This window comes from Gracilinanus agilis, chromosome 6 (genome assembly GCF_016433145.1).
Source record: "Gracilinanus agilis isolate LMUSP501 chromosome 6, AgileGrace, whole genome shotgun sequence".
Classification (NCBI taxonomy): Eukaryota; Metazoa; Chordata; class Mammalia; order Didelphimorphia; family Didelphidae; genus Gracilinanus; species Gracilinanus agilis.
The window spans coordinates 176,358,398-176,383,650 of NC_058135.1; the positions used below are offsets into that span (position 1 = coordinate 176,358,398).

At 37.1% G+C, this 25,253-nt stretch overlaps 1 protein-coding gene across 1 annotated transcript; it reads left to right on the plus strand.

Moving 5' to 3' along the window:
* The first annotated feature begins 283 nt into the window (after positions 1-283).
* UGDH (UDP-glucose 6-dehydrogenase) lies at positions 284-24,978 on the plus strand. Its single transcript, XM_044680354.1, has 12 exons — positions 284-452; positions 8,824-8,992; positions 11,489-11,590; positions 14,760-14,960; positions 15,082-15,279; positions 15,690-15,837; positions 16,704-16,798; positions 18,700-18,830; positions 19,155-19,288; positions 19,836-19,927; positions 20,033-20,143; positions 23,853-24,978. Exons 2-12 carry the CDS (start codon positions 8,831-8,833, stop codon positions 23,961-23,963), a joined length of 1,485 nt encoding a protein of 494 aa, XP_044536289.1. The 5' UTR covers positions 284-452; positions 8,824-8,830; the 3' UTR covers positions 23,964-24,978.
* The last annotated feature ends 275 nt before the right edge of the window (positions 24,979-25,253 follow it).

The following is a 25,253-nucleotide window of genomic DNA, read 5'->3' on the forward strand; positions in this document are numbered from 1 at the left end:
CAAGTAGGCCCGGGGGACCCGAGGGGCCTTCGGTACCTCTGCGAGGGGCCAGGACAGCGGGGCCAGAGGGGGCAGAGCCCCAAGTGGCTTCCGCCTATTGGCTGCGGCCCCGTAGGGGAGGAGCCAAGGCTCCAGCTCCGCCCCCGGGCTACGTATACACGAGTCTGCGTGGGGGTAATGGCTGCAGCGGATGCCTGGGAGGGCGGAGGAAGGGCGGGCGGCGAGGCGGCGCGGCCGCCCCCTGCTCCTCGCCGGAACCTTTAAATTCTCAGGGCCAGTCCGGCGTGCCAGCTCGGGCGACTTGCAACTCAAGGGACCGTGAGATTCAGGTGGCTGCTGCATAAGAGGGAAGCGCGAAGGTAGAAGCCGCCGCCCGTGTCCTGTCCATTCCAAGACCATCTCCGCTGCTGCAGTGCGGCCCTATAGGAGCGTCCCGCCCCGCCGCTCCCCGGGTAAGCTCCGAGGCTGGCTGAGACTGCACCCTCCTTCGCCTAGCCGCCGCCCCCAGCCCAGCCTTGCCCTTCACCCTCACATCTGAGCCCTGCCTTGCCCTTCACCCCCACATCCGAGTCCAGCCTTGCCCAGCACCCCACACTTCCAGTCCAGCCTTATATTACACCCCTTTGCCTAGCCCCTGCGGCCCCCTTCCCCCTTACCTCTCGGTCAGGCAGGACCCCAAGCTTCTAACTTTCCCTTTGGAAGTCTCGAGACGTGTCTTCCCCCACCACACCTCCAGTCCCCTTCAGCTTTAAGAGCGAGGGTACCAAATTTCTCCCTTTTATTTCCTCCCCGCTTTTACCCACTTTGCATACTGCTAACCTTAGAAATTCCTCCACCCCTTTGCTACCTGGATCTTCTTGTTCTTAAAGACCCCTATTGCCTTCTGATCAGAGCCTCTTTTGTTTCTCTTTAAAGACCTTGTGCACCCTGGGGGAGCTACTTTCTCCGTTTCTTCTTGCTGCCTCCCTCCCCTCACTGGAGAAAACCTTAGAAAGCCCTGAAGCCAGTTGAGTGGCTTAGGGTAAGATTAGCCTTTAGCCTCCTATACCTTGCTTTGGATTCTGCTTTACTGCCCAACTGAACGGTCGCTGAGTTTTTCAAAAGGAGGATGCATCTCACCTTTTGATGTAAAAAACCTGTTGTGAAAATTTGGAGCCATTATTTTTGGTAGCAAGACAAAATAAAGTAGAAAATTCTAAAGCGCGGAAGAGAAAAAGGAGTTTCTAGGAGAGTGCTGCTTTTAAACATAGAGGGCAATAAATGGCCTTTAGAGCCACATACAGTGGGTCCATTAACAGACCACAATGTGGGTCTTTTGAGTTTCTTCAATTCCCCTTAGAAATGGAGTACAGTAATCTGCTCTGTCTCTTTGGGAAGGTTCTGGGAATGAAAGAATTTACTGTCTGCTCTGGGATTTACCTATTAGTAACCTGACTAAATAAACAAGTCTTAGCAATTCATGAAGTACAAGCAAGTAACGTGGGTAAAGAGATTGGTTACATTTTATCCCTCGGTTCCATTTCAATTTAAGTTATATACCCAGTTGAAAATATCAGGTGAGGGGGCAGCTGGGTAGCTCAGTGGTTTGAGTACCAGGGCTAGAGACAGGAGGTCCTAGGTTCAAATCTGCCCTCAGACACTTCTCAGCTGTGTGACCCTAGGCAAGTCACATGACCCCCATTGCCTACCCTTACCACTTTTCTGCCTTTGATTCCAAGACAGAAGGTAAGGGTTTAAAAAAAAAAAAAAAGAAAAGAAAATATCAGGTGAAATTCTTTTGCCATAAAAAGAAGGGGGAAAGGAAATAAATTGTTGAATGAGTATTAGGTTTGCTTGTGGTTTTGTCAATGACCTTTATGACTTCAATGTAATAATACTAAAAAAAGTAATATAGAGAAGCAAACTAGTAGTTTGCATATAGTAAGGTAAACATTTTACATTTGGCAATATTGAAACAGTGATTGACTTGACATTTTATGAAAGGGAGGTAGGATGAGGGTATATGCTGAAAGAGATGTCAAGATTGGGTAGGAGTTAAAAAAGAGGTTGGGAATGTAAAGTTGTGGTGGATTCAGCATTGAGGATCCAGTTAATGTGAAATTACGTGTGTTTTTTGACACAATGAGATGACTTTTTTTTCAGAGAGGTTTTCCTGCCCAGAATAGGGTGGAGTACAGTACATAATTGAATTGGTTTAGCTATCAGGAGGAAAGTAAGGCAGAGGTTTTTAATAGCCTGGGAAAGAGGAGTGAGAGGAAATAAAACTTAACTGGAGTTTGGTTGAAGGAGGAATTTAAGAGGAATAAAGTAAAGGAAGAAATGGTAGGACAAGGGCTAGGAGCTTCTCGTTGTAATAATCTGTGAATTTCTAAATTACAAATTATACTTTTTTTTTTTTTTAATATTTTTAAACCCTTAACTTCTGTGTATTAGTTCTTTGGTGGAAGAGTGGTAAGGGTAGGCAATGGGGGTCAAGTGACTTGCCCAGGGTCACACAGCTGGGAAGTGTCTGAGGTCGAATTTGAACCTAGGACCTCCAGTCTCTTGGCCTGGCTCTCAATCCACTGAGCTACCCAGCTGCCCCAGATTATACTTTTTGATGAAATGCAATATTCCATGGATGTTGGATAGTTCATGGAATAGTTAAATCATTGTCATCCATAGGTTTTTGCTCATGAACTTGAAGTCAAGGGAACTGGGTTCAAATCCTTACTAGCTAGGGAAGTCCTTGGGCAAATCACTTTAATTTCTTTGACTGTTTCCTTATAATAGCACTCCGTCTCACAGGGTTGATGTGAGGGTCAAATGAGATAATGCCTATAACATACTTTGCAAACCTTCCTTGATTGGCCCAAGTGGCCTTTGATTTTTAAGACAGATTGAGGGGATTGGAGTCCCTAAATAGCTGCATAGACTGTAAAATAGATCATACATACATACATAAATTTATTTGAGGAATTCAGTGTGACAATTGGATCTCTTGGGGGGAGCATCAGGATTCTGATCATCCTATGCTAATAATGTCTTTCTCTGCAAGGATAGTTTTTGTAGTAAAGCTGTGTGTGAGGTACAATTTAATAGCTGTTTTTTTGGCTGGGCATCCTCCATATGAATGACCAGCTTGGCTCAGTAAAGAGAGGATGATTCTGTCTACAGAGAAGAATAGGATCATGAATTGTTGCTGATTAGACTGACTTTGTACTTTGTGTGGCATAGTTTGGGGAATACTACTGAGAGAAACCTTCTTCCTCCTTTAAGACTCCAAGCAGCTGCTGATTTATCAATGTGGATATGCTTTCCATTGATGCAGATTGCACCACCACTGTGACCTGGACTTTTAAGAGTTATGATGGTCCCAATATTCTTCATTTTGTGCACATCCCTGAAGATCTGATGTTCAAGGAAGGCAAGGAGTATGGAACTTTACCAGGAGGGTGCAAGATCCTTTAGATGTATCTGATAGTGCCTCATCTTTGATGTTATAGGCATAAAGATAGAGGTCTTATCTGGATAATCTTGGGACTTGGAAGTTTTCAGGTTTAGAAGATTCTACAAAAGGAATATGGAAACAGGAAGGAAGAGACAGTTTGGGGTCTAAATCAGAAGTAACATGTAGGATTCTAGACCCCAAAAAACTGATTCTTTTTTTGGACTACCAGGACTACCACTGCCACAACTACTAAATCTATATTCTACTTTTATCTCTATCTTAAGCTATAGGACTAAGTTTATAAGCAATTAGATAACAAAAGTCTCCTAATTTATCTTCTTGGATCCAATCTCTTCCTTACTTCAGATTTTCCCTTTATATTAAATATTACTCTGGTCAAAGTCTATAGTTCATCATCAGTTAATTAACAAACTTTTTTAAACACTGTGTTTTGTGACAGGCAGTTTGCTAGACTTTGAGTGTACAAAAACAATGAATAAAACAATCCTAACCTACAAGGAGCTTACAATCTAGGGGTAGGCATCAAATATGTCAATAGATGTTTATTAAATGCCTGTCATGTGCCAGGTACTATGTGTTCTAGGTGCTAGGAATACAAAAAAGAAGCAAAAACATACTCTCTGCTCTCAAAGAGTTTCTAGTCTAATGGAAGAGACAATATGTAAACAAATATATACAAAGCAAGCTGTACACAGGATAAATGGGAAATAATTAAAAGAGGGAAACCACTGAAATTAAGAGGGGTTAGGAAAGGCTTCCTGTAGAAGGTGGGATTTCAGTTGAGACCCAAAGGAAGCCAGAGAGGTTAGTAGTTATTGGAGCAGATGAGGGAGAGTGTTCAAGGAATAGGGAGAAGCCAGAAAAAATGCCCAGACCTGAGAGGTGGAGTGTGGAAATAATACTGGAATAAATACAAAGAAGATAAATGCAAGGTAGTGGGGATTGTGTGTGTGAGTTGAGTTAAAGTGGTTAGAGATAAGAAGCAGGAAGACCAATCAGGAAGCAGTTGCAGTAATTAAGGTTAAGGAATGATAGGGTCCCCTGAACCAAAATGGTAGCAATATGAATAAAGAGAAGGGGACAGGTACAAGCAATGTTGTAGAGATAGACATTAAATGATTTTGGCAATTGATTATTATGTGGGATAAGGAGGAGTTAGGAGTCAGGTCAGCTAATATTTATTAAATGCCTGATATGTGCCAGCCACTGTGCTCTGCATTATACAAATCAATGCTGAGGTTATAAACCTGGAAAACTGAAAGTATAGTGGTGCCTTTGACCAAAATAATGATGCTTGGAAGAGGGAGCCATAATTCTACTCCTTAGCATTCCAGATGTTTTCTAGCTTTCCCAGCAATTTTTCATAAATAGTTTATGTTTTCAGGGTTATTAATCACAGAGCTATTGAGTTCTATTGTTTCTGATTCTCTTTTCTCTGGTCTGTTCCATTGATCCACTTTTCTAATTTTAACCAATCCCAAAAGATTGTGATGTGTACTTCTTTAGAATCTAACTAGGCTGTAATTTGCAAAGCAGTTGCTGCTCTGTTGATAGTTTTCTCACTGGAAGTTCCCTACACTAATGGAATAAGTCAGATGTAAAAATAAACCCCAAAAATGACCACAAAGGGAAATAAGTAGAGAAAAAGGTGTCATGGTCAGCCTGAATATTGCACTGATGAAAAAACCCTAGAGGAAAACTGCAGTGCAGTCTGGCAGAAAATTAGGAAAACCAATATTTTAAACTCCATTATACATTAAATTTAAAATGGTACATGACTTGAATGTTTTTAAAACATGGATAGATGAATTCTATATGTATATGTGCGTACAATAAATTTCCAATTACATGCTAACATTTTTTAACATCGAGTTCCATATTTTTTCCCTCCATTCCTCTCCCACCACTTGAGAAGGTAAGCAGTATGATATTGATCATACATGTGAAGTCATCTAAGACATATTTCCATATTAGCCATATTATAAAAGATGACACACCAAACAAAGTTTTAAAAAAGTTTCAATTTGCACTCAGAGTTCATCAGTTCACTCTCTCTGGAGGTGAATTCTTAAATAAAAGATAGAGGCAATTACCACAGATGAAATAGACAATTTTGATTTCATGAAAATTAAAATTTTTGCACCAATAAAATGACTGGTTTTAAGAAAGGAAGTGATTGGGGGATATGTTGTATCAAATTTCTCAGATAAGACTTTGTAATCCAAAATATATACAAAACTAACATATAAACAATAGTCCATTGCCCATTAGAGAAATGGTTAAAGAATATGAACAAACAATTCTCAAAAGAATTGTAAGCTACTAATAACCAAACGAAAGAATGATCCAAATGCAGATTTGACCAATCTGAAGTTTCATCTCCCAGGTAGCTAATAGGCAAAGATGACAGAAGGTGGGAATAGTCAAATGTTGGAGAGTCTGTAGAAAGATAGACTCACGAATGCATTGTTGATATTAAGTGTGAATTAATATCCCCATCTGGAAAAGCAGTTTAGAGTTACGCAAACAAAATGGTTAAAATGTCCATACTTTTTGATCTAGAGATTATAGTTAGATTTATAAACCAAGAAGAAAATCAACAAAGAGAGTCATATAACAAAATATTGAGTAGCACTTTTTGTGAAAGCAAAGGACTGGATACGGGATATCCATTGTTTAGGAATGGCTAAAAAAAATTATGATACAGGAATGTAAAATTAAATTTAAAAAATACAGGCAGGCATGGAAAGATTTCTATGACCTGATGCAAAAGGAAGTAAGCAGAGCCAGGAAAACAGTTTATATAATAACTACAACAATATAAATGGAAAGAATATCAACTATAAAAACAATCAAAGATGAATAGTACAGAATAAAGAACAGCGTCAAAGAAGAGGTATGACGGGAAACCTCCCATTCTCTTTTGCAGAGTTGGGAGGTCCAAGAGTATAATACATTTATATATGTGAGATTATTTTTAACAAATTGATTTTACTCATTTTCTTTTTCTCATTTTCTTATTCAAAACTTTTTTTTTTAAGTAAACAAAAGGTGATCCTTTGAGGGACCATAGAGGAAAATATACAGGGAGAATTCTAGGTGATATAAGAAAAAAAAGATACCAATAAAAATGTTTTTAAAAGCAGGGAGAGGATAAAGGCTTCATTTCTCAAATATAGAGAACTGAGTCAAATTTATAATACGAAGCATTCCCTAATTGACAAATACTCAAAGGATATGAACAGGTAATTCTCAGATGAAGAAATTAAATCTATCTTTAGTTACATAAAAAATGCTCCAAATGAGTATTAATTAGAAAAATACATATTAAAACATCTCTGAGGTGCCACGTTACACCCACTAAACTGGCTTACATGACAAAAAAGGAAAATGGTAAATGTTGGAGGGAATGTGGAGAAATTGGGTCACTAATAACACTGTTGGTGGAGCTATGAACGGATAAGGGGAGCAATCTGGAGCCACACTCAAAGGGTCATAAAATTGTACATACTCTTTGACCCTGGAATAGCACTACTAGGTCTGTATCTCAAAGAGATTAAAGGTAGGAAAAAAGAACCTATCTGTACAAAAACATTTGTAGCAACTCTTTTTTGGAGTGGCAAAGAACTAGAAACTGAAGAGATGTCCATCAATTGGGGAATGGCTGAACAAGTTGTGAAATATACTTGTAATGGAATACTATTGGGCCCTAAGAAATGACAAACAAGATGATCACCAAAAAACCCAACAACCTGAAAATAATTAAATGAAGTAATGCAAAGTGGAGTGAGTAGGACCAGGAGACTGTTACTCAGTAACATCTGTACTCAGCAACATCAGTAATGTATGATGGTCGGCTGTGAATGAGTTAACTATTATCAACAAGGCAAGGATCCAGGACAACTCCAAGGGACTTAGGACAAAAAAGACTACCCACCACTATAGGAGGAATTGTTGAAAGTGTAAATGCAGATTGAAACATACCCAGTATATGTGTTCTTTCATAACATGATGAACATGGAAATATATATTATTATGCACAACCTATATAATTTTTTTAAAAACCAGCAAGTAGAGGAAGACCTTAATAAATCACATAGATTATTTGTAAGATTTATTAAAGTACATATATATTGGTGAAGCGAATCCCTTAAAAAAAGTTCTTTAAAGTCATTAGGTAATCAGATCCTACTGAATTGCTTCTTGCTTACCAAACTCACAAGAAACTGTTATATGAACTAAAATGCTTTTTTATTCATTTACTATGACATGCCTGTAAAGGAGATCATCATATTTGTGGCTAGTAGGCTCATTTCCCACCCTGAAACTCTGTTTAAAAAATGAATTTAAATTGGAATATTGATTAATATTTATAGAATTAGAACAAAGAAAATTGAATGGAATTTCAGATAAATTGTTATGAAGCCATGTGACCTTCATACATATGCCCTTTTCTGCAACAGATATAATAAACCTGTCATGGTGGCAGAGTAACATTTTTGGACATTTGATCTGGAAACACAAAAACACGTTTTTAAAATTTGCTTAAAATTAAACTTTTTAACCTTTTTCCTCCCATTCAAATAATAGCAGTTTTCAAACTTAAAACAGAACACTACCCTGTCCTGGTTCTCTTTTCTGCTTCTCTGTCTCCTTTGCTCATTCTTTATCAGTGGTATGCCTGCTAATTGTGAATGGTCCTAAGGCTCTATTCTGGACCTTTTATTTTCCCTTTTTTCCCTCCCCTCTCTTATCTCACTGGAGGATCTCATCAGCTTCCAGGGTTTTAGTTATCATCTTTAGCTGGATGACTCCCAGATCTCTATATCCAGCCCTTATCTCCTGGGCTACCACCTGAATATCCTATAGGCACATCAAACTCAGAATGTCCAAATCAGAACTGATCTTTCCTCTCAAATCTATTGTCCTTCTGAGCTTCTTTTACCTTCTCAGTCACCCAGACCTTCCACCTGTTTGTGGCATTCTCGACTCTTTACTCTCACGTCATATATTCAGTCATTTGCCATATCGGGTCATCTCTTTCTTATCTCCTTTTTTCTTGGACTTTGGGCACCACAGGCTTGTTCAGACCTTCAGCACTTTTTGCCTGGATTACTGCAATAGCTTCTACTTGGTGTCCCTGCCCCAAGGTTTTTTCACTCCAGCCAGACACTCATTAGTTTACTTCTTTGTATTCTATTTTTCCAAATTATGACCAGAATTCAATATTTCATTTCTTATCTCACGTAGGAATTCTCTTCAGATGTCTTTCAACTTAGGTTTTCATAAAATATGGTGAATATGTTAACTTATTCAGTTTTTTTCCTGAAAATGTAATAATATCTGGAATTTCTTTTGTCCTTTCCTTCTAGTAAAATCATGTTTGAAATTAAGAAGATCTGTTGCATTGGAGCAGGTTATGTTGGAGGACCCACATGTAGTGTCATTGCACACATGTGCCCTGAAATTAGGGTCACAGTTGTTGATGTTAACGAATCTAGAATCAATGCATGGAATTCGGCCACACTCCCAATTTATGAGGTAAGGTGTATTAAATTACATATTTGTTCCTCTGCCTAAGATTTTGTTTTCTTTCTGCTTTTATCAGCCCACTTAAGAATACTTCTTATAAAAATTATAATTTAAAATAGGATGGGGGCAGCTAGGTGGCTCAGTGAATAGAGAGCCAGGTCTGGAGATGGGAGGGCCTCGGGTCAAATCTGGCTTCAGATACTTCTAGCTCTGTGACCCTGGGCAAGTCACTTAACCCCCATTGCCTAGCCCTTATAGGATCTTTTGCCTTAGAACCAATACATAGTATTTATTCCAGGGTAGAAGGTAATGATTTAAAAAAAAAACAACAAAACAAAAACTATAGTATTCAAATCTACTAATTTGAGAATCATGATCACTTTTGGTAGATAATTCTGAAAATCTTGCTATTTTGGCAAATTTTCAGGTTAAAAAATCCTTAATATTTCTAGATATTTAAGAGAGCGACATGCTTCTCATTTTCAACCCTTTTATTTGTTTATTTTTTGTAAAACCGTACCTTCCACCTTAGAATCGATACTGTATATTGGTTCTAAGTAGAAGAATTGTAAAGTAGGCAATGGGGGTTAAGTGACTTGCCTAAGGTCACACAGCTAGGAAGCATCTGAGGTCAGATTTGAACCCAGAACCTCCCATCTCTGGGCCTGGCTCTCAATCCGCTGAGCCTCCCAACTGCCCCCGTCAACTCTTTTATTAAAGGATAAGACCTTTCTTTTAGTGTGATCTTGAAGCATAGGAAGGAAGTGAATATTATAGTGTAGTACTTTTGTATATTAGTATAACCTTTTTGCAGAGAAACTCAGTGTTTCTCATGTCCTTTTCAGTACCTACGTATACTAGATAGGAGGGAAATATTATCCCCCAAACTTCTTCATCAGCTGCTTATTTTTAATTTTAGGATTGAGAATTGCATAAATGTATAAAAGAACATACCCAAAGTTATAACTATGTTAAGGTGCTGTTCTGGATTGGATTTTAAAATTTAAAAATTAAAATTATTTTAAAATTCCATCTTTTATAGGCTTTGGGAGGTGAATGGTGGTTTGCATTTGTTTTTGTTTTTTTGCAATTTTCTAATAACTGTGATATTGTTTTAAGTACCTTAACCCAATATTTGTGCAGTGATAGCTCCAGTATGTCTAAATCTCTTATCTTCAAAATTTAACATTTCTAAAAAAAGCCCTGTAACACATAGGTATAATTCTGACCTTGGCAATTTTGAATCTGTTTTCACTGCACCATCTAGGTCTGTTTCTAGTTAATGGTTATGTTGTAGAAAGTTGTACTCCTGTTGTGTCATCTAAGTGAATAGGAAAGAAAATTGTAAGTTCTTATAGGATTTAAATTGTATATTGATATAAATTGAAAGGGCATGAATTGGCTGCTTCATAACCATAGTTTAAGACCTGAATTATAGAGAAAAAACCTTCATGACAGTGCAAAATCAGATGTTGGCTTAGAAACATTTTGGTTTTCTGATTGATTTCATTGATGTGAGGAAATTTTTTAAAAATAGCTGATGGTTTAAAAAATCAGTTACATAGTCAATGGTGATGCAGTGTTAAAGGTGAACTATTGTCCTTTATGTTAGAAGTTTATTTTTATTTTTGTCTGGACAAAATTCATTTTTGCTTATGAATTTTTTCTGTTAGCTTATGTAAACATTTATTTCATTTTAATGCAGTTGATTAAGCTTATGTTCTAAGTGTTGGTGAGCAAAAACCAAAGCAAAACATTTTCTCTGCTTTTTGGGAACTTATGTTCTACTGACCCTTGCTCTTTATTGATTGTCTTTTTTGCAAAATTAAACAGATCATTGGAAGTAAGTTTGGACCAGAGAATCAGTCCATATTGATGATAGCAAACAATAGCTAAATGGGACCAGGAAATCAATATATAATGATTATAGAAAAACTGAAGATATGTAGTCATAATGACCAGTTTGGGCCTGACAAGACATGAAGAAATGAACCTTTCTAGGGGACTATGGGTGTCAGACAGTACACTCACTGTCAAATATAGTTGAGGTGCTAAGTTGATATGGTTATTTGCTTTTCTCTGTTAAAAGAGAGGGTTGGACTTTTTCAGTATATTTGTCTCTTATAGTTATGTTTTTCCTATTTTTCCATTTTTTGTTTTGTTTTAAAAATATTATTTGTTAAATGAGATAGCTCTCCAGGAATGGGAAGGAGAGACCTACTATGATGACATGAACAAAAGACATCAATAAAAATTATTTTAAAAAACACACAGAAGAGAAGACATGGGGTTGGGAGTGAAGGAAGAGGGGTGGTTATGACCCTAATGTGAAAACAAAGAGTTTCAAAGCATTAATTTTAACCCTCCCACCCCTACCCCACCCCAAAATCTAGCCTTAACTTATAAACTTATTAAGAGTAGAATTTACAATGCAGTGCTACATTTTGATAGTTTAATTTAGATAGTTAAATATTCTATTTCTAACTTTGTTTCTCCCCCTTCCAGCCAGGACTAAAAGAAGTGGTCGAATCTTGTCGGGGAAAGAATCTCTTTTTTTCTACGGATATTGATGCCGCCATCAAAGAGGCTGATCTTGTGTTTATTTCTGTAAGATTTCTCCCTTTTGTGCAACATGTATTATGTTCTTAGTCCTATATTGAAGTTTTAGTGATAAATCAACTGAAGTAAGAATAATACTTTTAGCCCTAGGTCATGTCTCCATCTATTTTCATGTTCACCTTTTTAACAGGCAGATCATGCTTTCAAAGGGCATTAGAAAGTCAAAGGAGACGGAACCTTAGCCCTATAGTTAATGTATAAGGTCCAAACTCATTTTACATGAGACTAATGCATAAAGAAGGAACATGCCCAAAATCCTCTAGCTGAGCCAGAACATAAATAAAAGCAGATAATCACTGAGTCACAAGTTATAAGGACCATCCATCTAGTTCTACCCATACCTGAAAAAGAATTATTTTGCTTAAAAAATTCCTAGTGAGGAGCCTATCTTTGAAGGCAGCTGGCCCACTTCACTGATGGTTACCAAGATTTTTTTCCTTACATCAAGCCAAAGTCTGCTTCTTTGCAGCTTTACAGGACTATAGGATGATGGGTGTAGAGCTGGAACAGTCCTTAGAGGCCATCTAGGCCCATACCCTCAGATTGTAGATGAAGGGAGTTGGGGATCACAGAGAGCTCACAGTCTAGTAAATCTCAGAGGCAGAATTTGAACCTCGAGCTGAACACTGAAACCAGGATGTCATACCCGCCACTTCTATTAGTTATTCCTAGTTCTGCTCTCTGGAGCCAAGTAGAACAACTCTAATTCTTCTTTGACTTCATGGCAGCTTCTTCTTTATCTGTCTGTCTCCCTCTGTCCTCTGCTCCCCAGTCATTTTTTTCTCAAAATCAATCATCCCTGGTTCCTTGAGATCTTCTCCTGTCATGTGATCTGAAGGGTCTTTCCCATCCTAGTTAGCATTCCTTCCACCTTATCAATATCCCTTTTAAAATGTGCCACCTAAAGCTGAATTTTCACTCTTCTATTATGGCCCCTCTCACATAATTCTCCATTAGATCAAACTTTAAATTTGTGGGGTGGACAGATCTTAACCAAGAGATTCAGAATTAGTAAGTGTTGATATATATAACTCTGCATCATGGTATCATGGATAATTCCAGCCCTTCTAGTTGGTCCTTGTTCCATTCAAGTAGAGGTGGGGGAAGGGTGCTGTTTGCTATTTGCAGTTTGCAATGAGTGGTGAACAAGTCAGTAAAACCCAATTTAATAATACTTTTTTTAAAAAACATTTTTTTTGTGTTAAAAATGATGATTTGAAATTGTTTGAAAATTAGGGTTTGTTTTTACATAGGAATATAAGTGATTGCTAGGTTTTTAGGCTAGAATATAAGAATCTATTATAGTAATATTTTTAATCTTATAGTTATTTTTTTGTTACATTTTGATTTCTGAATTGTCTCCCTTCCAGCCAATATTGGGGGGGGGTGATTATAAGGGTCTCTTTAACCCTAATATCTAGGTGAAATACTATTTGTTAGCAGTGGAATAAAAGTAGAAAACAACATCGTTACTGCAATATTAGGGGAGGAGAAATGAAAATAAGGAAGCAAAAAATGAATAAAATTTTAAAATTTAACTTTAATTCTGGTTCTGTGAGGGAAAAGTAGATTTAAATAGAGGGTGATTCTCGAGATCTATTTATCATCTCTGATAATCTGATAAGGACGGCTTAGTTGATAAGGAAATAACAGGACACTGGAGTTGTCTTTTAGCTCATGCTTCCAGCTCTGTCTTCAGGAGCATGGAGTTTATTATATATATTTCAAGACTCATTTCACACAAAAGAACCCAACCCCACCCCACCCCCCCGAAACTTTGCAGATGCGCAGAAGTTACAAATTATGTCATAACAAAACACAAAAAGTCTCATTGGCTTCAGAATAGAACAAGGTCAAGGCTGAATTTTGACTGAGTTCTTATCAGAAAGCCAAGTCAGGGAATATTTTTCGTAGGGTTGAATTGCCCCTGCTAAGGTTTTGGCCTTGGCTGTACCAGGCAGCTGCATTCCTGGTCAAAGGGGGAGAGTGTTAACCTTTTAAATGCTGGCCTGCTAGGAACCTAAACCTCTTCAATAAGGCCATAATACTTTTCAACAAGAAATCACAAGTATCACAAAAGGGGTCAAAAGAGGAGTCTCAGATTTTTATCTATTCTCTTATTGGCTTCCCACAGGTGATGAATAGGGTAGATGGAGATTTACAGAGATTTCTGTATTGACACCAAGATCAGTTTACTCATTTTCTACTACCCCATGCAGTCTTTATCTATTGTCACTGACTAAAGGCAATATTATTATAAATTTACTTTCAATTGATAAGAGATTTATAGAGAATTAGTAACTGCTAGTGTAAGTGTTAAAATGAATGGTTTGGCTAAATATATGAAAATTATAAATCTTTTATTTATAAAAGAGGTAGAAAGAGTAAAAGTAGAGAAATACAAAAAGGTAGAGAAGACATTAACCTATCTAACTAAATATTGTTCCAGTGCTTGGCTCAGCCAGGACTTGTTAACCTTCAATCACAATTAAATTATCTCCAGAAGACAGGAAGGGAAAGCCAGCTATCCACTCACCCAAGTTCCCTCCAAGAGGCAGGTCAAGACATGACTGGAGCTGAAGGTGACTTCTGAGGCTGACTTTCTTCTTTATTTAAGCTGATTTTCTTCTTGGAGTTCACTCTCCATTAGACTCAACTTTTTGAGACTGAGTTCAGAGCTTGCTTTTATGGTGACTTCTAGTCTCTTCCCCTCTTCAGAGGGGCCAATCACAGTTTCCAAATTATCTAGCACTGCCCAGGGAGCAGTGTTTGTGGGAACTAGTTCACACCTTCTGGAGGGGTGAATACTCATCAAAAGGGTTCACATTTTCTGAGGGTGTGAACAAGTTTCTGACTGTTTGAGTTAGAAAAAAAAGGTGGAATTCTCCAAGTATCTTGCTAGCTTCTCACCTAGCACTAGGTAGGGCGTGAATTCACTAAGTGGTTTGCAAGCTCTTCCACCTAGTTCAAGCTTGTATTGTTAACTTCAACTAGGCAAAGAGAATAAAGGATTCCCTTTCACAAGTGCAAATTCAAAGAAAACAAAGAATTCCCTTTTTAACTAGTTAATGGAGTTATTGTATTTATGGAACATTCTTAAATATCAGTAAAATTTCAGAGGTTTGTTTTTTCTTTTCAATTCTTACTTTTTCATTAGGTTAATACACCAACAAAAACTTATGGAATGGGAAAAGGTCGGGCAGCAGATCTGAAGTATATTGAAGCTTGTGCTAGACGGATTGTACAGAACTCAAATGGATACAAAATTGTGACTGAGAAAAGCACTGTCCCAGTTAGAGCAGCAGAAAGTATACGGAGGATATTTGATGCAAACACAAAACCCAATTTGAACTTGCAGGTATGAAAAATGAAATATTTAGATACTAGATATTCTTATTGGAATCTTATCTCTTAATAAAGCTAATAATAAAATAAAATTTTAATTTAAAAATTCTTCCTTTCCTCATTGGGATCTTTAGGTGCTCTCCAACCCTGAATTCTTAGCAGAGGGCACAGCAATCAAGGACCTAAAGAACCCTGACCGGGTGCTAATTGGTGGCGATGAAACCCCAGAGGGACAGAAAGCTGTCCGTGCCCTGTCTGCTGTATATGAACACTGGGTCCCCAAAGAAAAGATCCTCACAACCAATACTTGGTCTTCAGAGCTTTCTAAATTGGTTGGTATCTTTTTAAATAACTGTCAGTTAAATTGAGTACTGCATATTGATCTCTCTTAAAATTTCTGCATGTGAATAAAAGATAATATTTATGAATATAGCCTCCTTGTATCTTGGGATAAATATATTTTACAAAATAATTTTCATCAGGAACATCAGATTGCAAAACAGAAAACATTCCTGACATATATAACATGTGCATAAAATTCAGTTGGGAGTAAGTAGATCAGAGTAATGATTGCTGTTGGATGACTTTTACCTTGTTTGGCTTGTTGTTCCTCTTTATTCCCTTCTACCTAAAATCATTTTTCCTACATTACCTCTGTGATTTTGCTTCTCTTTGCTAATATACTCTCAGTGAATTTATAAAATATGCTTTTGTCTCATAGAATTAATCTTTTTTTTTATAGGCAGCTAATGCTTTTCTTGCACAGAGAATCAGTAGCATTAATTCTATTAGTGCCCTCTGTGAAGCAACAGGAGCTGATGTAGAAGAGGTTGCAACAGCCATTGGGATGGACCAGAGAATTGGAAATAAGTTCCTGAAGGCCAGTGTTGGTAAATAGAAAATATTCTGCTAAATTGTGGCTTTCTGTAAGGCAGACCAGTAACTTAAGTTCATACTTACTTGATTTAGTCCTTTTCATCTTGATTGCAGTCTTAAATCTGGATTTCATCTTGCCTAGACCTTTTGAGTACTGTCCCATAAATACTGTTTAGATAAGGATGAAAATATCTCTTTATGTTAGCATTGTATTGAAAGTAGTGAGGTTAGTATGAAATACATGATGAGATGCTTTGGAAATAGGTCAAGGATGAAATTGTTTTTTATGATAAAGTATCAGTTTAATCCAAACAAGGACTTCAGTTTCCTCCACTGTAAAATGACAGATTTGGGCAAGAAGGTCTGGGATTCCTTTAACTATAGCTTTCTGTGCCTGAGTTGCATGGGGCAAGGAGTCAAAGAGCCTATTTTTAAAAAAATATTTACTACCAATTTTTGAACTTTTGGCTGGAATGTAGGCAATTAATGTTTCTGTGGAATAATATTGCTGGCAGAAACAAAGAATAAATCTTTTTCTTGAGACTGTGGGACATTGCTGACCTTGTAAGGATTTAATGGTACCAATGCCATTTATCTTCCTCTATAATTCCTCTCTTCCTTTCTATATTTCTGGTATAGGATTTCTGGGTAACTGATTGTTGCCTAGATGAGAAGTAGTAGAAAAAGATACAGTTTTAAATAGATAACCCTAACAGTAGCTCCCCCCCCCCCAAATCCTAGAAAATATTCTTATTCAAGTGCAGTATATTGTTAATTAGATGTGACCCTTATATCCTACATTTTTTATTTAACAGGTTGAATTTATTGCTGTTCTGGGATGAAAATGTTCAGTTCTCAATTGAAAATTTCTTTTCTTCAGGCTTTGGTGGGAGCTGTTTCCAGAAAGATGTTTTAAATTTGGTTTATCTCTGTGAAGCTCTGAATTTGCCTGAAGTAGCACGTTATTGGCAACAGGTATGAATCTTTGTGATGGTTAATAACATCATGATTCTGCCTCATATAAGGCTTGATCCCTTTTAACTTTGAAGCGTTTTTTGATGTATTAAGTGCCTCACAAGCATGCTGCCATTGTGATGTTGATAAAGAATAATTGTTTAATTTATCCAGCTTCTAAAGTTACATCATCTTTTGTAAATCCTATTAGAATATTTTTGACAATTCACCTTTCATCTTCTAATTTTAGAATTAAACTTGTGTCCAAGCTTTTGTTAGGTGCAGTTAATTATGAAAAATAACTAAAGCCCAAAACTCTTGTATGTTTATTTGTGGCTGAGTATGCACAAAATTGTTTAAGTAGTTCAGCTAAGGAAATTTCCACTTATATTTAGAGAAGAACCTTGGGGTATGGTGAAGAAAGGACTTCCTTAATCAGAATATGAATCTTGGTTCTGACACTTCTAGTCAGACAAGTCACCTCACCTCTCCACAGCTCCTAAGTTTACAAAATGGAGGTCATAACACTCATAATGCCTTTCTTTCCCAATTGTAAGGAAAAGTGCTTTTTAAACCATAGGTCACATGAGACTTACTATTATGTTGTTTGGTTTCATGGAAATGAAACCACAGGCCCTTCTAAATAGAGGATGAATGAACCCAAGGATTGTGAACCTAATAAGTCATTGAAGAACCATGAACCATTTTCCCCCTTAAATTTGAAGACTTTCCTTAGCCAGAGTTCAAAAAAAGTATAAAAGGTTTAAAAAATATACTTTAGTCTAGAATTTTTTCAGAACAGTTTCACCCAGTATTGCAGACCTCAGTAGTTGCAGTTAATTTGGTGTCCTGGATTGGACCTTGCAGCACATCATAAAAGACATTCAGATATGAATCTCTTTTAAAGCATTAGTCTCGTTTCTCAAACCTTCAGGGTATGGAATTATCCTTAGAAGTTTAGCACATGTTAGTAAAACCAACCCTCTGCTTGTAATCAAGTAAATGAATTCCACTTAAGAAAGACTTAAATGCTTACTGTGTGCAAAGACACTGAAAAGTTGGTGATGGGTAACACAGTGGAACTGAGAAAGTATGTAAGAAATAGGAGTTTTCAGCTAGAAGAATCAAAGATGTCTTCATGGATGATTTCACCATTTAAAGATATTGTAGAAAATGCAGTTTAATTCTGGGAATAAAGGTTTGCGTGAATGAACAGTTTGTATTTTATCCAAAAGGTCTGAGAAGCCATTTGGAGGCTTTTGAGCAGGGAGGTGACCCCAGCAGACCTCTGCACTGAGATTATTTTTATAGATAAGGGAACCCAATGATGAAGATACCTGAAAGCAGAGAAATTAATAGTCTGAAATAGAGTGAGGAGAGTGAATATTGAAGGATCATAGAGAGCCAAAAAGTCATTAAACTGCATTCCCTTTTTTACCCAGCAACACAATTACTAGGCATATGCCCTGAAGAAATCCACAGGAGAAGGGAAAAACCCTATGTAAAAGTTATAGCAACACTTTTGGTTGTAGCAAATAACTGGAAACTAAGAGAGTGCCCATTATTTGCAGTTGCTAAACAAATTAAGGTTCTATGGAGGTAGTGTGGCATATTTTTGTGCTATAAGAAATGATGAAAAAGATTAATTCAGAGAAACCTGGGAAGGTTTATATGAACTGATCCAGATGAAGTAAGTAAAACCAGGAAGTAAGTAGAACTCAGGTTATGTGGTGATAAAAAAAAAAAAAAAAAGAAAAGCTAGCTGATAAGTAACCAGAGGCAGGATTTGAGCCCAGAAACAGAGAAGGTTCATTAATTTGAAGTGTTTGTTCATAACTTTAACATTTAAAGCAGCCTAAACAGTAAAACACTGAATAATGGTTGTGTTGTAATTTTTAGTATAATTATGCATATAATCGTAGGTAATAGACATGAATGACTACCAGAGAAGGAGGTTTGCATCTCGGATTATTGATAGTCTGTTTAATACGGTTACTGATAAGAAGATAGCTATTTTGGGATTTGCATTCAAAAAGGACACTGGAGACACAAGGTACCTCTTCATTAAAACGTTGATTCTTTCTGGCAATAGTTTGACTCTTTAAAAGAACCTGGCTATATGATTCAGTCTGTATTTATATTTGAATTAAAACTTCATGTATTATGTTCTCAGTAATATTATTTAAAGTTACTATTTTTTTATCTATCTCATACTTGTAATTATAATCAGAATTACTAGAATGATGGCTTATGCTATACTTTTCTATAATAGATAAATAACAGCATTGGTCAGCTTAATTTTCAGATTAAATCTAGAATGTTTAAAGAGCCACTGTTGAAGGTACCTATTAATGCAATATTGGTGGTTTTTCCTCAGAGAATCCTCTAGTATCTACATAAGCAAATATTTGATGGATGAAGGGGCACACCTCCATATTTATGATCCTAAAGTACCGAGGGAACAGATAGTTGTAGATCTCTCCCATCCTGGTGTTTCAGAGGATGACCAAGGTGAGAATGATTCTCATTAATGAACACTTTTTTGTGTGTGTGGTGAGCTCAAGATCCTCATTATTTTCCTCCAGAAATCCCTCTGATAGAGCTTTTGAGTCAAAGTTAATTTTGCCACTAAAAGCAAAAGAATGGGTGCTACAATTGGAATGGGTTATAGTTTGAACTTATAATTTAAGCACTTACAAAAAAGGCATGGTTTCACACAGGTTAACAGTCTTACTAGTCAACAAGAGTTTATTAAGCTTCAGGGGCAGCTGGGTAGCTCAATGGATTGAGAGCCAGGCCTAGAGATGGGAGATCCTGGTTTCAAATCTGGACTTATACACTTCCTAGCTGTGTGACCCTGGGCAAGTCACTTAACTCCCATTGCCTAGCCTTTGCTGCTCTTTTGCAGTTTAGAAACAAAACTGGTTCTAAGGCAGAAGGTAAGGGTTAAAAAAAAAAGTGTATTAAGCCTCTACTAAGCATGGGCTAAGATCAGCCCTGGTACTTTCCAGGAACCTCTCTCTCCCTTCATATGCCTACTTTTCTCATATGTTTTCAGTGTCCCGATTGGTGACCATCACGAAGGACCCATATGAAGCATGCGATGGAGCCCATGCTGTTGTCATTTGTACTGAATGGGATGTGTTTAAGGTGAGGTGACAGCAACTTAAGAAAGCAGAACTAAGAGGAGCTCTGATACTAACTGGGGTTGTGATGGTAATTGTACATTTTCATGCTTCCTTTGGGACTTTATAGGAATTGGATTATGAACGTATTCATAAAAAAATGCTGAAACCAGCCTTTATCTTTGATGGTCGACGTGTCCTAGATGACCTTCACAGTGAATTGCAAACCATTGGCTTCCAGGTAATCTTGATCTTGATTTCTTTTTTGAAGGTTCTGTGGTTAGGGATTTTTTTCTTTTTAAAAAAAAATTTCCTTTCCAGTTAAGCAACATAATGGCTTTCTATCAGTTCTTCAGGGAGTATTGCTTGTGGTTTTCCAAGTTATTTCAATCCTTGGTTAAATATAACAGTAGGGGATAGAACTAAGATGAAGATAGCGTTGCTAGTATACTTAGATGGAATTATGGTGAGTGTCTGGCTCAAGGGACCAAGGAGCCCCAAAGCCTGGGGTTTAATTTAGGCTTCATCATTTAATTGCTATTTAAACATGGGTAAAGTCATCGACTCATAGAATATTAGCACGTGGAGTGCCCTTAGAGATCCTCTAGTCCAGGGATCGGCAACGTATGGCTCTTTCTGCAGGAGCCATAAAGTCAATTTTTTTTTCAGGCGCTGTTACAGGAGCGGCACTGTGAGCACTGTACGGCTCTCACAAAATTACATTTTAAAAAATGGGGCTTTATGGCTCTCACAGCCAAAAAGGTTGCTGACCCCTGCTCTAGCCTTTTGTTAGCAAACTCACATAAAAACTGGGGTGCCATTCATGGGGATCCCTGTAGGCTATAGATCATCTTAGAAAACCATATATTAACATTATCTGTGTTTTATTTTTATTTTGTTAAGTATTTTCCAGTGATATTTTCATCTGGTTGAGGCTGCCCATAGGAAGTGTTGTAGAGAACATGAGACCCGTGGGCTCTCAATCCGCTAAGCCACCTAGCTGGGGGGTACACAATTACTGCTTTGTGAAACTGTTTAATCCAGATTAAAGTTACAGGTGTATTTTTGTATGATAACATTGGTGGTTAGTCATCATAAGAAGGACCCAGGTATGCATTTAAAATGAGACGCTATTGACTTTTATTTTTAAACAAAGATTTTTTGATAGGTCATTGTTTCTACAGTGTATGATCCCCAGAATGCAGTTATGTGCTCAATGCTTATGAACAATTTTTCTCTTATCTCTCTCTCTTCTCTAACCTCTGAACTTCAAGACAATATAGATCAGTGGTTCCCAAACTTTTTTGGCCTACCACCCCCTTTCCAGAAAAAAATTTTACTTAGCCCCCTGGAAATTTTTTTTAAAATTTTAATAGCGATTAATAGGAAAGATAAATGCACCCGTGGCCATCACCATCCCTCTGGATCACTGCAGCACTCACCAGGGGGCGGTGGCACCCACTTTGGGAATCACTGGTACAGAAGAAGGAAAAACAGGAGATCTGGCACCAAGTCTTCTACTTACTACTTTCATGGCCTTAGATAAGTGCCTTCGTCTTGACTTACCTTAAATTCCTCCCATGGAAAATTAGGAGAAAGTTGGACTTGATCTCTAAAACTTCCCTTCTAGCTCTAAATTCTATGATATGTGATCTTAATAAGTTTCCTCACCTGTAGTTCTTGTTACATTATTAAATCCAGATTTGTCTTGTAAGCATTGAGTTTTGTTTTACTTATTTTTGCTAATGTAGTTAAGTATAACCTAATGTTTGAATTTGGATTTCTTTGTTAGAAATATTTCGATTTGATGACTTATTTGATAGTGTTTTTCGTCTTATAGATTGTCCGCCAGATTTACCACCTAGTAGGATTTGGGCATATATCAGCACCATGTCTCACTAATTTTTAAGATAGGAAGCATTTTCTGGTTGTTATATTTTATTTCTCCCAATTCTGTTGCCTTTCCTTTTTATTAGATTTTGTTATCCAAATTGTTTTGTACAATTGAATATATCTATAATCTAATAATCCTTATTTTTTATAATCATCAATAGCTGCAGCTTTTATAACTGAAATAGGAGATTAATTTTCCTTCAATAGAAATTAATTTACATTTAGGTCTTTAACCCATTAAGAAGTTAATGGGGTTTAGGTGTAGCTCCAAATTCATTCTTCACATAGTTTGATTGTCCCCATGACATATACAATTAAGTTTTAACTCACATTTATTAAATACCCACCAAGTGTAAAGCTTTGTGGTTAGTACTAGGAACAGGAAGATAAAGACAGCCACCCCTCTCAAGGACCTTATGCTCCCTGGAGGGATGCAGTGTGTACATGGATATATAATACAAGATGGAAGAGAGCAAGAATCGTGGTTAGGTCTCAGCAAGGCCAAGGATAGAAGATGATGCCTGAAGTGGGCAGGAACGTAATGATTTTAAATTGGCAGAGAAATGAAGGGGGAAAGCAATCCAGGCTTAAAGAGCAGCCTATATGAGGAACACACAAAGTTGGAGCCTGAAGTTCATGTGGTTGCACAAATCCTTTGGAATGTGCATGAAAGGAGGTAATATGGGGAAAAAAAGCTCGATAGGTTGGAATCAGATTGTAAAAGTCCAAGACCAAGGAGTATGTTTTATCCTGGAGAAAATGGGGAGTCATTGAAGAGTCCTGAGCATGGTCCAAACTGCCTATGGAAGACTTCTTTGTGTGGAGGATGAATTGAAGAGGGGAGAGATCCAAAGTAGGGAGAATCAGGAATTTATTATGTATTCCACATGATGAGGGCCTCAGAGGACGTGAGATAGTAGCTCTAGGAGTGTCGCAAAGGGGAGAGATCTTGTAGAGAGAGAATGATAAGATTTGGCAGCTGAGTAGAGAGATGTGTTGTTGGGGTAAAGGAGAATAAAAACGAGGATGACTGAGGTTGTGAACTGAGGGGATTATTGGTGTTCTGAATAGAAATGGGGAGGTCTTGGAGGAGAGTTATATTTTGGGTTTAAAAAATGAATCAGAACTGTTCAAGACGTCTTTAGAACTTCCAGGTAGAGATATCCAATGGCAATTGATAGGTGGCAATATAGGACTTCAAGTCAAGAGAGAGATCAGAGCTGGACATGTAGCTAGCTAGCTGTTCTTCCATTATTGTTAAAGTTCTTATAAATGTCACCTTAACATCTACTATTTGTTAAGACTTTTCCCCCCTGAGATTTGAGTACTGAATTTTTAAAGAGATAGATTAAATTGGTCTCAGCAGCTGGTGGGAATGTAATTTGTTGTTAGAACAGGGGATCTTAGTTTCTTGAACTACCCTTGTGGATATTACAGGAATAGACTTAATGAGAGTGAATTATGAAAGAACGTTTAAACTGAGGCATATCTTGTATGTTAACTCTCTTAATTTTCATTCATGTGGAACTAAAACAGCAGATGTATAAATTGCTTCTTTTATGTTAGGAGGTGCAGATGTTTGCGAGAAGGATGCTTGTGTATATGTCCATATAGGAAAAATAAAACTTGGATTTGGTCCAGAAGCATCAAGAGTGAACATGGAACAAATAAGCTGTTCATTTACATCAACCCAAATAATTTGAGCTTATTTTGCACATAGAAAAAATTAAATATTTTTCCCCCCTTTACATTTCCTAGCTATAGGATTTTCTTTTCCCATTGCAGTTTGTTCATTCATTCCTTCTTCCCTTCCTTCCTCCTTACTTTCTGTCTTAGAATTGATACCAAGTATTGGTTTAAAAGCAGAATTGTGGTAAGAATTAGGCAGTTGGAGTTAAGTGACTTGCCTAGGGTCACACAGCTAGGAAAATTTTAATCCTCCCATCTCCAGACCTGGAGCTCTATCCACTGAGTGCACCTCACTGCCCCTTATGATTGCTGTTTCAATGATTACAAATTATATTTGCCAGTAATTCTTTTATCTGCCTTCTTTATAGATTGAAACAATTGGCAAGAAGGTATCTTCAAAGAGAATTCCATATGCGCCTTCTTCTGAAATTCCAAAGTTTAGTCTACAGGACCCGCCAAACAAGAAGCCAAGAGTATAATAGCATTATCATTTTTGTATTTTAAGTATAGAAGAATCATGAATACCCATATTATATTAAATAGTAACCAATGACATGTTTTTAAGGAAACAAAAGTTATTTTTTTAGTGATTTAAATCAACTTTTTAAAAACTACATGGCTGGCATACCTAGTTATCTTAAATCTGGAATCTATTTTCTCTATATTTTTATAATATTTTATTAGTTGTTGAATGAGCAAACAAAATAATCATGATGTTTTGATGGTATCAATTTTTGTAAAATCAAAGTTCAAGTATCTTTTACTTTAAAATATGTTCATAACTTGTGCTTCAATTTTATACCTTTCTATGTTTTGTTCATCAGTGTATTTTTTAAAAAATAATTAAATGTATTTTGTTGGTGACTTTAAAGTCTTATGTTAAATACCAGATTGACTCTTCTTCAGTTTGTCAGAAAATGCCATGAAGTGATCCTAGTTGGGTGGGGTGTGGCTATCAATTTTGTCTGACATATGTTAAATCATGGACCTGTGATCAAATAGAAATGTAGTAGAATGGACCTTCTGGGCCCTTTGTGTTATCATCTTTATAAAACTAGGACACAGGATTTCTTGGTTCTTCTGAGTCCATGCTCCATGGTAAATTTTCAAAGTGAAAAATGGATAAAACATTCCTTAACACCTTAGTAAGTGGCAGAGGGGGAAGCACATTGAGCGGTGAATGACTTGTTCCAAAGAGAGAAACAGTCATCTTCTCTTTGGCAAATTAAAATGTATGAAGTCAGTCATTCATCTTAATAGAAAATAAAGAAACAGTGTGGTCTGCTTGTTTCTCCATACTTAATTTTTATTGTTAAAATTTTCTTTTAAAAATATAAACTTAAACACTATTCCCCCCACCCAAAAGACCATATCCAGATCCATAGCAGAATATGAGGATTGTACATGAAACTGTGAACCTTAACTTCAAAATACTTTCTTTTTAAAATATATATATATGTATATAATAAATTCCACACATTTCTTTCAAAACTACCCTGCTTGTCTGTGCTTCCTTTGAAATTTCCTTTTGTCTACTTCTCTGCATTTTAAAAGAGTTTCAATCGCCACCCCCACTGCACCCCCTTTTTGTCTTCCTATTACTCTTCTCCACCCCGTATAAGCAGTCAAAACCAATCTACAAGGTGGCCATTTCCAAAAACGTACCCCTCTTCCTCCTCTTTGAATCCATCACCTCCCTGGCAGGAGGGAGGCAGGTAAATGCTTCCTCACAGAACAGTGATAGCAAACCTTTTGGAGGGGTGGGCCAT